Raw genomic sequence first — 15,412 nt, forward strand, 5'->3', positions numbered from 1 at the left:
TTTTTTTAGAAATATTTTGTGTGAATACAAATGATGGCGTCTAAATGAAAGCAGCTGAAGATTGCAACTGTAAAAACAACATCAACACATCAGAGGCCTGTTCAGACCGAGCTATCTGAAGCTTTTATCTGCATAGATCATAAATACAGCCTCATATGAGCATTTGTGTGGAAAATTGTGCATTTCTTCAGCTGGCTTTAAAGTAAAAAGAACATCTGCCAACACCACATGTCACTGACATTAGATACATACATTTAACAATGTACCACTGAGTTCACTGAGGTTTTCTTTTTTAGTAAAATAAGTCTTTGGTATGTTTGAGCAGTCAGGCTGCTGTCAGAGCTAAACCTAAATTTTTTTATCCTCAGAACAACCAAGAAGGTACTGTATATATTCCAGCTGTAAAACTGTATCTTATGCTCAGACTATTTTTGACTACCAAGAGAGAACATTCCCCGTGGACAAAATGAACACAATGGGAACAATCCTCCAGAGCAGAAAAAAAGCTATCATCAGCTGTGAGCCTTGTGCCAACGTGAAGAAAGCCCCAACTCAAGAAAGAGCATTAACTGGCATTAGATCATGTCGCTGACAATATCCCTGCTATGCGTATTTCCCTCTTTGCTGTGGTTTCCAGCTAACCATGTGGAGATTGAAGATGAAACCATTCGTGAAAGAAATACATTTAGAGCAAAATCAACCGGAGTTTGATTGCTAGCTGTGGACCTCCGACTGATCGCTGACGTGAATAATTGAAGGCTTTTACACAAACCACTTTCTTTTTAAGATAATCAGAAATGTTTACTTCTGCGAGGAGCCTCGCAATTATCGAAATTATATCGAATCAAGCAGTGAAATAAATTCCAGCAAAAAAAAGGGCAGGGATTATTATCGGAGATACGCCGACAAGAGATGTCAAGGCTATTACATGTTGCTGCTGTTTATCGAGAGGTTTTCACAGACTTACAGATTGTAATTATTATTTGTGAGGAGTATCGATGTGTGCAGGAGATTACATAACTGAGAGGTGTATAACTACAAGTATGACTGAGGTTTCATCTGGACTCAGCTGTGTAAAAACTGTGAAATCTTTTCTTTTTATTTCTTTTATTGTTAAATTGTTTTCATATAATGCTTTATTTGAATGTCTACCCGGCTACCTGTAAGAGGCTTCCACACTCCCTCCCACAGTATTTGATAGTCTAAAAGCCTAAAAAAAATTGGCTAATGTAATTTAATTTAGCTATGCAGTGATTTTTTTTCCTACTAGGCAATCCGAGCTAAATCAGTGTTGGACTGTGAGAGGGAATCCTGCCAATGTTTACTCTCATCTGAGGGAAGCACTCACCTGTAGAGCAGTCATGGCCTGTCCAGTTGGGATCACAGCTGCAGGTTCCGGCGTCTGCCAGGAAAGCTCCATGTCCAGAGCACTGGTCCATGCAGGAGGCCCTTGGGCTCTCACATCCTGGCCCGCCCCAACCCACAAAGCAGTGGCACTCTCCCTGGACACATACCCCTCGGCCTGAGCATGTTGGGTCCAGGCAATCCACTAAAAGGGTTCCAAAGAGACAGTGTCAGACACACCAGTCACCTGCCGTTTCCTTCTTACAGAGGCAACCTGGCGTTTTCTATTTGAGCCTGTCAAGTCAGGTAGACTGCAGCTCAGCTGCAACTGAGCTTTGCACATGTTCGGTGAATGCACAGAGAGGAAATAACATGAGGAGGCACACTTTCTCTAAAACCTGAGACATGAGTTACAAACAAAAGAATTGAATAGCCGAATTCACACTGAGCCTTATGGCACCAACCTACAGGTGCTGCCCACGCTCCTGCTGGCACTATCCCATGATCTCAATGAAAATACATCACAAAGAGGGAAGGTGCCTTAATAAAAGCATGTTTTTTTTTTCCTGAAATAAAGGCCACGGAGATGAGTCGTTCAAAGCTGCAAAAGCCAAAACTCACATTAACAGAATGTAAAGGAGAAAATGGAGTAAAGTAAGGAAACGCCTGGGGCAAAAGTAAGGCTTCCTCTGCAAGAAAGCTGCTCCATTTTATTTCACAGAAGCCTTCCACCGGCTTCCCTCTGCTGCATCTTTTTTTGTACACTGCATCAGTTACATTGTATCAGCTCAATTAGTATGCAAATATCAAATTAATGCCTGTTCTTATAGCATCCTTTTCTCTTGACATGTTGTTAAATGACTGCTCACTTTGCAAGAGCACAAGAGTTGTGGGTGCAAACAATCACAATAACAACATTCTTTCCACCAGACGATGTCTGCATAGCACACACAGATGGCAAATGGGCGGCAAGCCGGAGCAACGTCTAGCCACAGAGAGCAGCAGGCCGCGCCATAGCGGTTCCCCTTTACCATGACATAAATGGCTATAAAGGCCGTTATAGTAAGACAAACAGGATCTCTCGCCTCTTAGCAGATGGTTTGGGCACAAGGCACAAAGATCAGAGGCTAACTGACAAGAAACTCTCTCCTGGCAATTAATCATTGTGCCTGAAGGTCGCACGGAAGAAAGGTAAAAATGTTAAAGGGCCCTCGTCCACATTCTCCTCCACTCCTTATGGCTAGCACTCCACCCAAAATAGAATAGGGGCCTATGGATGTCACAAACCCCCATTTATCAAACTCCCAGGGTCCATTTTTCATCTTGAAATGAGAGCCTTCAAGAGCTGACAAACACAATGGCACCTTCAATCTTATCTGGTCAAGCCTTATCCAGCATCATGAATGTGGACTTCCTAATGGATTAACATCGGACTCTGTGTGTGAGATTCAGACAATAAATGGACTGTTTCGATTAACGCAACGCCGTATATTCATGATTTATACAGGTCACAAGTCACCTGGGATGCATAGTGTGAAGTGTTATGGCTGTAACGCTCTTCATAGAGGATGTCCTCGCTTTACTACCTCGATAGACTGTTAAAAAAGCCATGCCGACTTAATAGCCATTCACATTATGAGTATTCTTTTAAAATGTCAGGCACTAACAAGCTAAAATGGTGGTTACAGCAGCCTTAGCGTATAGGATTTAGGATACATTATCATAACATATTAAAACAATCACCTTCTTCGCAGTTTTCCCCTTTGTAGCCCGGGTTGCAGATACAGGTTCCCACGATGCACGTCCCATGGCTGCTGCATGTGATGTCAATGCACTGGTTGGTGGGAACGTCACACTCGGAGCCCTTCCAGCCGCTGTGACACATGCAGCGACCTTTAAGGTATTGACCATTCCCGCTGCATAGCACTGGACAGGCAGCTTTTGAAAAGAGCAGACAGCATACATCCATTTGAATGGACCCCTCCAACCATGGCTTCAAAGAATGGCGAGTGTGTGCTAAAGCCTCGATCCGACAATGAGCTTCTGACCAAAATGTTAAAAGGTTTCCTTTCCTCCGCACAATATGCGGCACAGATTACGGCACTTTGGCATCCAGGGCAGACGCGACACGAATTCTCACAAAACCAATATCTACTACCTGCACAATGGCTGCTGTGTGGGTGATAAAAGAGTTGAATAAAAGTGTGAAATATGGTGCTGATCAACATATGAAAACAGATGGCAGTGTATGGAAGGATGCAGCCAAAACAAAACTAATGTTTTTTGTTATTTTAATTTGGCGAGAAATAAATGAAGTCTTGGTTTCAATAATTGAAAAAAAATTCAGCCCTATAATCTTAAGCTCTCTTCTCTATACAGTTATTCAGCAAGTTCTTTTGTATGCCACACAATAACACAATCTCCGTCAGGAGAGACAGAGGTAAAAAATAATCATCAGGAGTACGACTGCCTAATTTAATAAGAAAGGTCTGAAGTGTAATAAAAAGTAATTGCATGATTGAAATTGCTTTGTTCTGGCAGTGAGTATAATTTGGTCAGACCCTAAAACGTTTAGTATCAAAATGATGTCGATCAATAAAGACATTATGGCATGAGGGTGTGACTCACCTCGCCCACAGTCAGGTCCTTTGAATCCTAAAAAGCAGTGGCATGTTCCAGAAACACAGTCACCGTTCCCAAAGCAGTTACTTGGACAGTCATCAATAGAATCTGCAAAGAGAGCAATCATGAGCTTTTTTCTGAGTAATGTGGTTTGAAAAACAATTTTCCTCCCACTCATTTTCTCTTGGTTGATTATTATCCTGTTGCTAATGACAGTGATAAGCACAGGCTGCAATCCTGTCAACGTTTCTACTCCGCTGCAAAACACTAATAATATTTCCACCCAAGAATTCAGCAAAACAGTAAACAAGTTCAGATCTTCTGCAAACTGTCACACATGCTGAATGCACTGGACATGAAGCGACATGCATCACCTGACAAACCTAATTTGACGCTTTTATGGCACACTGCAACCAAGCAATTTGAAGCATCAGCAACACAGGAACCTGCATTTCCCCACTGCCATGGGTAATGTTACTGTATCATATTTTCTTTTATGGACTGATTTTCAGTCGGCTTTTATGTATCTGCAGAAACAATGAGTAGGCCAGGCAGACTACTTTGTATTCCTGTTTTGTCTATTCATCACAATGCTACAAGCTGGAAAAACCTGCAGTCTAGTAAGGTTTACACACACACACACACACACACACATATACACAGTGTGTGTGTATGATTTATAGAGCTAAATGTCATTGGTTACAGCTGTGCTTTAATGTGTTCTTTAAATTGTTCCGCTGTCTTCGACGTTATCTTTGAAAACAAATTGTACACCAGTTCTGTTTGAAATAAAAATGAAACGATGAAAATTGCACTGGGATATTCAAAATGAATCTTGGCACTTTGTCTGAATCTAGCTGGACTTATCACAGACCCGCAAACACTTTGTACACAGGCACCGGGGTTAATAGATGCCTCACCATGAGCACAGACTTTATATAATGCTGCACTGTCATTGAAAAATAAAAATAAAAGAGTAGCTTGTGAGACATTTGCAACCTTTACAAAGAAAACAACAAACACATTTGAATCACAATCAATTCTGAACTGGAGAACATTCAAATTAAAATCTGATATTTTAGAAATGAATTTGCTCCGATGAAGATGTCCTGGCAAAAATATGTGGACTTGATGTGACTGCTCCGTGTACCTGCTTGTAACACATTACAATAAATGTGTTGTGATACTCAAACATTGCCTTCAATCCTTTTCATGTTCTGAGAATATCATATGCTAATGGCCTTGTCTGGTGTAATTACTGTTTCTTCCTTTGTTTCCTAACAAACTGAGAGCTTGTTTGTGTGACGCGAGCAAATCGGCACACTCTCATCATGCCCTCTATCGATCCCTCTAACCAAATCAAATAAATTGGCAAAAGAATTATTTCTACTACCACGCTCTGACACTTGCTTTTATTAGAAATAAGAGTGACCGCTGATCTCCGAGGCGCTCGACAGCAGGCAGAACTCTGAAACATGATGCTCGCTGAATTAAGTCTGAAATGGTGCTGAAAAATATTCAATCTTGCCCATTGCCTTCAGGCAGCAGAAGCTCTGAGGCAAAACTTACTGAACAAAGAATCTCTTGTGCTCCACAAAGGGGGCTAGAAATGTGAGCCATGGATTCAGCTTCCCTTTACTCTGGAGAGTCAATCATCACTGAGGATGCAACGCAAGACAGAGGGAAAAAAAAGACAAAGGAGAGAGAGATAGAGGCACGCTAGAGATAGAATGAAAAGAGAGAGAGCGGTAAGGCAGCGAGCAGAGAGAAACGCTGCTGATGTTTTCAGTGCTGCAGGCTTCTGCCATGTTGGGTAAGTGAGCAGATTCAGGGGAGCCTATCCTCTGGGGTGATAGAGGCAAATCAGCATTTTGGTGAGGTTTGATGGCTTCCAACCAGAACATCTACCTACGGTAGGAAGCCTGAGCTTTTCTGCTCAAAGCTAACGAAACCAGCAATGTGTGTGTGTGTGTGAGTGTGTGTGTGTGTGTGTGTGTGTGTGTGTGTGTGTGTGTGTGTGTGTGGGTGGCCATTAGAAATTCCTCCCAGAAGTACAATTATGCAGAAGATTCCTGGCGTGAATCTTGTAGCTCGTGTATATTGGGACAAAAAAAAAAAAAAAAAAAACTGAGCAGGATTGTAATTTATCGTTCACAAAGTAAGGATCCAAACTGACAAATTAAGCAGGGAGGTGTTCGACATTAACGTGCCTCTAATTAAAGTCATCTTTATCTATCTATCATGGGTATTTCTTTGTCGAAAAACAACAAAACCATAAACTCAAACTTTAATTGAGTAATCATGAACTGCACTGCTCCCGTTCTGAATGCTGACGCAGTTTAGTAGACTACGCACTCCCCATGTCTATCGCCTCTGTTTCCTCTGAGAGCAGGCAGAGGGGAGGCCATGAATATCTCTTAGCCACACACTCGACATAGGCCAACGCATAAATCATGGATTCAAGCAGAGCTTCATTGAAATTCATTACCCTTCATATCAGGGGAGCTAACTATTGTGCGGGTCTCTCTGGTCGGCGAGGACAGACTAGCGTGCAGTAGGCAGGTTTAATCAGCACCTTGCCATGCTCTCAGAAGATGCTCAGCACCTTTTGAGTGATGGGCGGACGTGTACAGAGAAAGCCTCTGCTGTAGGGCTGAGACAGGATATAGAGTAAGACATTGGTGCTGGGTCTTTGCTTTGCTCCCCCCTGTATAGGACGCCATGTCTGGGTTGAAGCATGTCTGGCAACCAGGCAGCAGGGACAAATGGCTTCATGCTCCAGAGGGCTGTGATACAAAAACATTCAGTAGGACCCGTTTCACATTGCCATGGAGCCACAGCCAAGTAATGAGGAGCAGCACAGATTAAAGACAGGGACGCTCTATCCTCCCAGATGTATTGTGGCATGGCTACGTTCAACAAGCAAACCTCTCATTTAATAGATGTGAAGAGCATAAGGTGCCTCACCGATGGTAATATTAGACATCTTTTTTTTTTCTCCGACCGCTGTCACTAAAATAATTTTCCTGTTAGTGCCGTATAAACAATGCGGCGCGTGTCTCTCCATGTGCCTGTTCTGGATATTGTTCACATATATTTCTATGCCTGGGCTGCTCTATTTGAAGGTCAACCCTATCCCTGCACGGCTCAATACAATTCAGGCAGTTGGTGAGATTCAATTTCTGCTGAAGGGCACTTAACTGGTGACCCATTTTAGAAAGGGCCCCTATGCCTCCCTCTGAGCTCCTGTGGGCAGATCAGCTCTGATACAAACGAACAGAGGCAGGACTCTAAGCTCTGACTAACTCTGCCCCACCCCGTCCTATCCCCATTCCTATTCGTTGCACAGAATACCATATCTAGTTGTTGTTTTCTCTGATGCAAACCGCAGGAGGCCTTCACGCACACCCAGTGAAGAAGAAATAAGCTGAAGTAAACACGCTCCCCCCTCCTTGTGTCATATCATATATTAAGCATTGAATTACAGCTGTTGTTGGCACAGCAAGGGGGGGGCATCTATTGCCTGTCTCCACTTGGTGTTACATTGGTGTTGAGGACAGCTCCTCATCGATCTGCTGCCTGGCACAGCCCCTGTCACAGATGGACTCTGGCCCAGGAGCTTTTAATTAAAGAGCATGTGAGAACAGCTCCCAGCTGCCATCCCCGCGAAAGTCGACACCTCGGGCCCTCTCGCACCTTGCTTGATACAGCAGTGCTAATCAAAGGCGCTTTAGGAAGAACAAAGAGGAGCGTACAAAACGGAATCACCTCTGCGAAGAAGGACGTATGTCTGAGACACGGCCGCGTGCCACGAAGAGTTAGTCAGAGGAGAGAAATATCTTCCCTACTTTGATATATGGAAAGTAGATGGAAATTGGAGCAAATCATGATCAAAAATGGCACTAGCAGGAGGGTACAATCATACTTTGAATTGTATGCAAATGGTTCCCAGAAGCTGGACCCCTGATTCGCTCAGAAGACACTCAGGGTAATGAGGATATTATGATCTCTCAATGCCCTACTCAGGGGCATGGCAGGATAGCACTGATGTCCTGATTTTTGTAATATTCAACTTCACCTTGATTAACCTGCACTTTGCTGGGCTATAGAAACCTGCCAAAAACTGCCTCTGACTCATGCCCCCAGCCTGGGCTGTTTGCTGTGGAGTGCTGCTAGTTGGTATTATAGGGATTATGTAGATTGCTATTACAGGTTTGAGCAGCAGGTCATGCCCAGGGCACTCACCTATGGCAGTGGTAAGGAAGGAGACAGTTTCGGTTTCTTTTCCGTCGTTGTAAATGGCCAAGTGCCAGATGCCAGAGTCCATGTACTGGATAAAACCTGTGTCGTGTGTGGTGATGGGTACCAGGCTCCGCTGCATAGCCACAGGCCCCTCCAGACCGTGGACGTCCTGGGCCAGGAGCCGCCGCCCATCCAGAAGCTCCACAAAGTCAAACTGCAGACAGACACACAAAAAAGTGAGAAAGACTGATAGATGGACCGCAGACACGCCATTAGAGTGACACATGAGACTTGAGTGCTTTCAGCCCTCTTTATAGCAGAGCATCATTTGGTCTGCATGAATAACTCATCATTCGAGGGGAGCTCGAGTAAGTCTTGGCACATCGCGGCTGGATGGGCTGCGATAATCTCTTAGTCCACATATCTTATATGAAAGCCTTGTTTAAAACTATTACAGTGAAAAAAGGGAAGCTGTGGGAAAAATTTAAAGCCAGTGTTTACCAAATAACATCTGCAACGATTTGCTTCAGACGGTATTAGCAGTGACTCGATGAATACCAATGAGACAACATTTCATTTTCATCTCCATGAGGAAGGGAATCTTGATTCATCCGCAACTCTATGTGTAATCAGTCACAGCTCCAAAAAAAAAAAAAACCCACTTCAGACCATTTCTTCTGACGTCAGAGGAAAGACACAAAAATGATCTTTGACTGGAAAATAAATCATTTTGCAATGATGCAAACAGAAATCATGCTGGGAACAATCAGTTAAACTACAGTTCCATTTACAGCAGAAATCTAAAGTCCAGTGAACCAGAGTCAGATATGATTAATAACATGATATATCCGATTCTATGCTGCACATAGATGGGAAATTAGTGTAAAGAAAAATCTCCCATTCTTGGCCCCTGAGCCTCATATCTTTGTGTGATTCATTGATGATACTGAACCTGAAAGAAATTTGCCATAAATCCTTTCTGCAACCAAGAAAGTGATTCATAATACAATAGAGAGATTTATGAATGGGTTTGTATTCCTGACACGCTCCTACATGGTTAGATAGATTTTTTAAAACAATCTCCCAATTTATATTTTGTGGCAGAGGAAGAATGGAAGAAGAAGCTGGATCCTTACACTATGCAGAGATGATTGGAAATTGTCTCACATTTACAATTGTTCCAAATTCTCCTTTCATACAAATAATAAGCACAGTAGAATCAATAGACAGAAACTGTAAAAGCAAATTAACGGGTGTCGGTGACATTCAAATATTCCCCACCTGTGTGTGTGACGGAGGTAGGCCTCTCCTTCCGTAGATTCCCACTAAGGCATCTTTGCTCAGGGATACATTAAACTTCAGGTACATGGGATGATCAATGAAGACCTGGGACCTCCAGAAGATACCAGGAGGAATCTGCTGCGCGACCTTGCGCCCCACGTCAATCTCTCCCATATCTATATAGCTGTCATCTGGGAACAAGCTGTCCAATTTGCCTGCATTGCACACAAAGTAAATCGGTCAGAGAGATCACACCATTAATCCAGCATGTGGAGGGCAGAGGGAGTCAGTCTGCTGAAGCATGATAGTCTGACCATATCACAGATATTCAATCACATCCCTGACAGCCAGAAGAAAAAAAAAAGGTTATGAACGACCACTGCCAGCAATCCAGTCCCAGTTCTAGTGGAAGAGAGAACGTAGAAGTAAGAATAATCCGACTGAACGTCAGTCTGTTCCTCAAACAAAATTCGACTTATATCCTGAAGTATTTTGCGTTGATTCTTCTGTAACTGTTGAAAATGAAATTATGAAATATGCTCTGGCAGAAACGATATCCTATTATTAAATAGAGGACCAAATTCTGCTCATTCTGCTCATTTTGCTGGCTGTTGTTGTTGCACATTTCATAAATCTTGTTCGTCAAAGTAAACAGTAAGGAAAGGTTCTAAAAACATGATTTAAAAGGTCGAACATATGGAGCAGTAACGGCATATAAAATACGGAACAAAATATAACTGCTTCAATACTGTGATAAAATAAAGTCATAATTAAAGTAAAAGTAATAATGTGAAAATTGTAATTATAGTAGAGAGGCATCTCTAATGCTAGTGCCCACTCAGGTACTAGCTCATCCGCTGCCAAAAATTGTCCATATGCTCCATAATACACCTTATATTGGACTCTGTGGAAATGGCAACATCTGTTTGCCCATGTAGATGAGCTAATTTCAGCATGGATGTCTACTAAAGCAGACGTCCATACAAACTACTCCCAGGACTTGGTGGCAGACACGGCTTTAGGTTACACGTGGCACGGCAGATGGCTGTCTTCTCAAAAGTCCATCAGTGGCAATGGGTTTTATCAGAGTAGACAGGACACACTCCCCGTCTCCCAGATCTGGGCTTTACATAATGCTACAACACACAGGCTCATTTTCCACATGTTGGGTTGTGTTTGTATTTATGCAGCACATTAACGGTGTACTCATCAGGCTGTTTAAATAAATCATAAGCCGAGACCAGTGATAATAGGCCTCATGGTTAAATAAATGGCTGTCGTACTGCAAGCTAAACTACAACATAATGCTCTGATGGAAAGACTACACTACACTACATCTGCATTACCTTGATAAAACATTAGATAGCTCATCATTGTTTCTGGTGACAGCGCTGCAGAATGAGACTTATTTAGAAAACTATGGCTATTGATTTCCTATCAGCAACGCCTGCCATGCAGGGTCCGAGCTCAGCTGTAGTCATGCTTGTTGTGAGCTAAACACACTTTCTGCTGTCTGGTAAATGAAAAAGACAACTCCTGGATTCATCTATATGGTAATGACCCCATCTTCTACCTATTGTAGTCTGCCAGTGGCAAATCACATGGTTAAATCTGGGCCCATTTGTTCGAGAATGGAACGGAGCAAACTTTCCTCCGAGTCGAGCAGTTGGTACCGTTGGGTGAGCACATGCTTTCTTTGGCTGCCAGGAAAGGCAGCCCAGACTTGGAGATGAAAGGATCACATCCGTTCTGAAGAGGACAGAGTGGCTAATCCCCCTCCAGCCCCTGGATACTCCGTCCCTTAAACTGTCCCATTTTCTCCCTCCAGGAACAAATAACGCTTTCCCACTTACAACAACTTTCATAGGATTACAATGCAGATCTCTTCGCGTACCACGGAGACCAATGTGAGCACAATGTGAAACTGGATGACGAAATAATAACAAAGTTGCTTGAGCTCCAAAATGTCATCCGTAAACTTTAAGATTTGACAAACTTTCTTCCTTGTGCAATGCTGTTCTTTTCCGACACAGCGTCATTTAGACTAGTCATTTTCTAAACGATTATTTAATTTTAAAAAATTGCACTTACTGTCGTCTTTTCCCTTGCGGTCGGGTATTTCCAAGCCTGTGTTGCCAAGCGGTGGCAAGCTCAGATCAGTAGGAAAGGGTAGGCCACTTGTATTGTCCTCTGACAGCTGGTACATCTGTCTCTGCATGGGTTGCAGGTGCCAGTTTAATCCAAAAAGGTGCATGGCTGAAATATTAAACATAAAGAGAACCTCAGAATTGATGTACTTGAAAGCATTCTATTGAAATTAAAATAAATATGAAGTAACCCCCAGAGGAAACAATCTTGTAGGTAATTATCCATCTCACAGCTGTGAGGCACAGGAAGTGAATTCCACAGGATGAAGAACAATACACGGTTTAATGGTTAATGGCATTTCTTCAAAAGTGCTGAGCAGTAAGACCAGAAGATGAATGCTGTCCTGACCTCGTGGGACAACATCTGTCTCAACACACCAACAACGGCATGGTCCATCCCCAGTGCCCTGTCATTTTTCCAACCCCATTACCTTTCCATTCCCCTGCAAAACTAGGGGACAAAAGGAAAAAAAAAACACATCAGCAGGGAGACACCAGGGGTGTTTCAATGTGAACACAGCGGATGAAGCTTGCTGATATTTTACAAGGTCGACAAAAGAAATGTCCTTTGGAACAATGGCAGCAGAGTGCAGGATAGAGGAGGAGGGGCTGACCATGACAGATCACCAATAAGAGAATGGACAAGACGAGCTTAGCAAGGCAAAAGCCACCTTGGAAGTCAACAGTCAGCAGAAAAGGCCCAGAAACTCAATATAGCTATTTTATTGGTTTGCTGGTTCTTTTAAGCTCCTCAAGTAAATAACCATGCAATCCAATTATAAAGAGTGAAATTATCTGACAGTTTTAGACCAAAGCTGGGATTAAGACCTCTCCAGTCATCTCAATGTTGTTTTCTTCAAATGTGTTGCCATGTTTTTATTTTTCTAAGAGCATAAACTACTTCATGTCACCAATAAGCCTTTCAGTGACTTATAATCACTGTCCATTTATTTATTTATTTTTTGGTTTAAAAAAATAGTTGTTGCCCATTTGCATTTGATTTATTTAGGTACATTTTAGTCAAACTAAACAAAAACAACAAGAGTCAAAGAATAATTCATCCCACGAGGTTAGAGAATGTGGTCTGGTTTGTCCATCAACAGATTTATATAAAATAACTTGACGTGAGCGCATCTAATATCACCTCACTTAAGTCCTACTCCTCTTCAGTCTCTATCTACTTTAATTCCTTCAAAGCCAGAGTGAAAAGACACAGGAACTGTCTTCAGTGTAGCAGCAGACTAGTAAGACTGACAGGCCAGTCTCTTAATCCTTTGCTCAAGAGAGACGGGACGAAACTGGGTGGGGGAAAAATTAGAGAGTTAAAAACTCTGCATTGAAGAACCAGTACAAAATCTTTCAGGCAATGACGTGGAGCATTGTTTCAGCTAAGTCATGTACATTAAGTAAGGGGCATATGTTTGTTAGGAGCTGTTCTTGCTGTTGTTCGAGCACCTGCGTTGCAATTAGAAATCCCCAGAGTTAGAGATCTCTTATTGGTACTGCAAGACTACAGACTAGATTAACTAACTAATTATAGTTTGTTGTTTTTCTTGTCATCTTAAGTATGATTGCATTATTATTGTTGTTATTACTGGAATGTGTTGCACGCAGTTTCTGAGGCCACTTCTCCATGGAAACACAACATGGATTTTCTGTGCATCTATCTTACAGCAACGCGTGGCAGAACCAGGTGCCTCTGAGAGCAAAGACAGCAAACTCCAGATAATAAAAGAACAGGAGCATACTGATTGATTCGCAGCCTTTAATAGTGCAAACAGACCAATGTTTCAACACTGCTGTCGCTTCATCAGGGTAAAAACAAGTGCTTTATCAATAGTTAAATACCAAACTGGAGACCCTACGTTGCTTCATCAAACAATAGATATATTAAATCACTCCAGTACAAAATCATAAGTGATCCCAAGGAGTAAGAGTAGGGCTTACTTGTCTAGGCCCAGACTCAGCTATTAACTTCAAATTCACTGAAACCACCATATGAACGTGACAAATGGGAGTACAAACTATAGTGTCTGATGAATGGAATACATTGGGTTGCTCCCAAGGGAAGCTCCATCAAGTACAGACATTTTAGAAAACACCACCCTGCCTGGTTCCTTCATTTAGCTCTCTAAGTAGGTTGGTTCCAAGGTTATAAATAAAACAAATATGAATAATAAATACAAATATGTCGTAAGGTAATGAAAGTTCAGCTACAATACCAGCATCTGTTCTGTGTCCGCTGATTGTGTCAGTGGAGGACAACCAGTGAAGAGACAGATGGCTTTGTTTGTCATTTTGTGAGCTCCAGAAAGACATTCCTTTTGATTTGTAGCTCTACATTGACTGGCTAAATAGAAATTGGAAAAAAGAGTCAGCACATGTAGCTGGCAGAAGCGTTGCAAAGTCACCAGGCGGGGTGTCATTCCAAGAGTCCTAGTAATCACGTCTTTGTGAGCCATGTTTTTTTTATCCCATCCATCCCTAAGGTCCTTAATGGAAAATGGTTGAAGAGGCCTCCCATCTAGAAAGATTTACTTCAATGCCATCTTTGTATCTATGATATGCAGAGCATTGGATCTGAGGCAGTGGACAGCCTCCTGGATTTTGTTTTGCTCACTTTTCAAACATTGCAAACAACACGCGCAATGACACACAGAAGGCTGCTGCAATTGGCTGCAAAATGAAGACAGGTTGTAGAAATAACAAGGTACTTCTAATGAGATGGCTACAGGCAGAGACAAGCTGTGTCTGTGTTCCAGCGATGCCACTGACCTGTCAAGAGTACTGAACTTCGTAGCATCGCCCATTTTTTCCTGAGCACATGTTGTGCCCTCCTTTCGCTTATCTCTTGGCAGGAAGTTGGGTCACGCCATGTGCCAATTAGGGAACAGAGGTACTGTAGTACTGTACTGTAGGGAAGACTTCTCAGCCAATCTGAGGAAGTCAGCGCTTATTGCTGTGGGTCATCTGCCAGCATTCCTGTGCCTCTATCCTCTGATCTGAAGAACACTTTCTAACTAGTGCACACATCAAGAGAAGTTATCATGCACAGAACTCTTTTTTCTCACATCTTCCTGGTCAAAATCATCACACACTGTGAGCCTCTAAAAAGGATAACTATCTAGAGGTTTCTAAAAAAAAGTCAGCTCATAAAGCAGTCTCTTATATACCCTGGACTGAAAAATGTTTTTTTTTAAAAAGGTGTTGAAGATGGCAGCCATCAGTTGCTCTTTTCTCGCTTAAGTGCATTCACAAACAGTTATCCTGAGACATAGCACCACTCCCGTGTTACATTGCTCTCTAAAGAAAGAAACAGAATCATAAGCAGAGCTATTTTTTGCTTTGCTTTGATATGTGTTGTACAGCTTCAGTGTTGAGTTTAGTCTAGCGAGTAGAACTTAAAGATTATTAAGAATATTCCACTGTATTTCAACCCTACAACAATGCCTTAAATAATTGTAGAAAAGTCAATTCAGATCCACATTGGATCCATATTTCCAGGTGAAATCTGTGTTGCAGAGTTGGATGATCATCCAGTGAAAGCCCAACCTCTTTGTCCTTGGCCAGATACCAGGGTGAATGTAAGGGAACACAGGAGGATACCGACGACCTTAAAATGAGGAACATATAACAAATGTGCTAATGAGTGGCCGACCACCGAGAAAACAGTGCCATCTTGAACCCTCAACCTTTTTGCACTTCAAAATGTGCCGATCTACAAAGATGTGACAAAATAAAACCATGCTGCAAGTCAAAACATCTGTCGTGATGAA

General features: G+C 42.3%; 1 protein-coding gene across 12 annotated transcripts in view; it reads right to left on the reverse strand.

Annotated features, from left to right (window-relative positions):
- tenm4 (teneurin transmembrane protein 4) overlaps positions 1-15,412 on the reverse strand; it is a 193,466-nt gene that overhangs the window by 57,004 nt on the left and 121,050 nt on the right. For all 12 annotated transcript variants that reach the window (XM_027280597.1, XM_027280605.1, XM_027280604.1 and 9 more), the window contains 6 exons: positions 11,581-11,745; positions 9,490-9,704; positions 8,212-8,422; positions 3,973-4,074; positions 3,088-3,282; positions 1,349-1,549 (listed from right to left, as the gene is read on the reverse strand). In XM_027280597.1, the coding sequence (XP_027136398.1) occupies positions 1,349-1,549; positions 3,088-3,282; positions 3,973-4,074; positions 8,212-8,422; positions 9,490-9,704; positions 11,581-11,745 (1,089 nt within the window). The remainder of the gene's footprint in view (positions 1-1,348; positions 1,550-3,087; positions 3,283-3,972; positions 4,075-8,211; positions 8,423-9,489; positions 9,705-11,580; positions 11,746-15,412) is intronic.

Source organism: Larimichthys crocea, chromosome VII, assembly GCF_000972845.2.
Source record: "Larimichthys crocea isolate SSNF chromosome VII, L_crocea_2.0, whole genome shotgun sequence".
Lineage (NCBI taxonomy): Eukaryota > Metazoa > Chordata > Actinopteri > Sciaenidae > Larimichthys > Larimichthys crocea.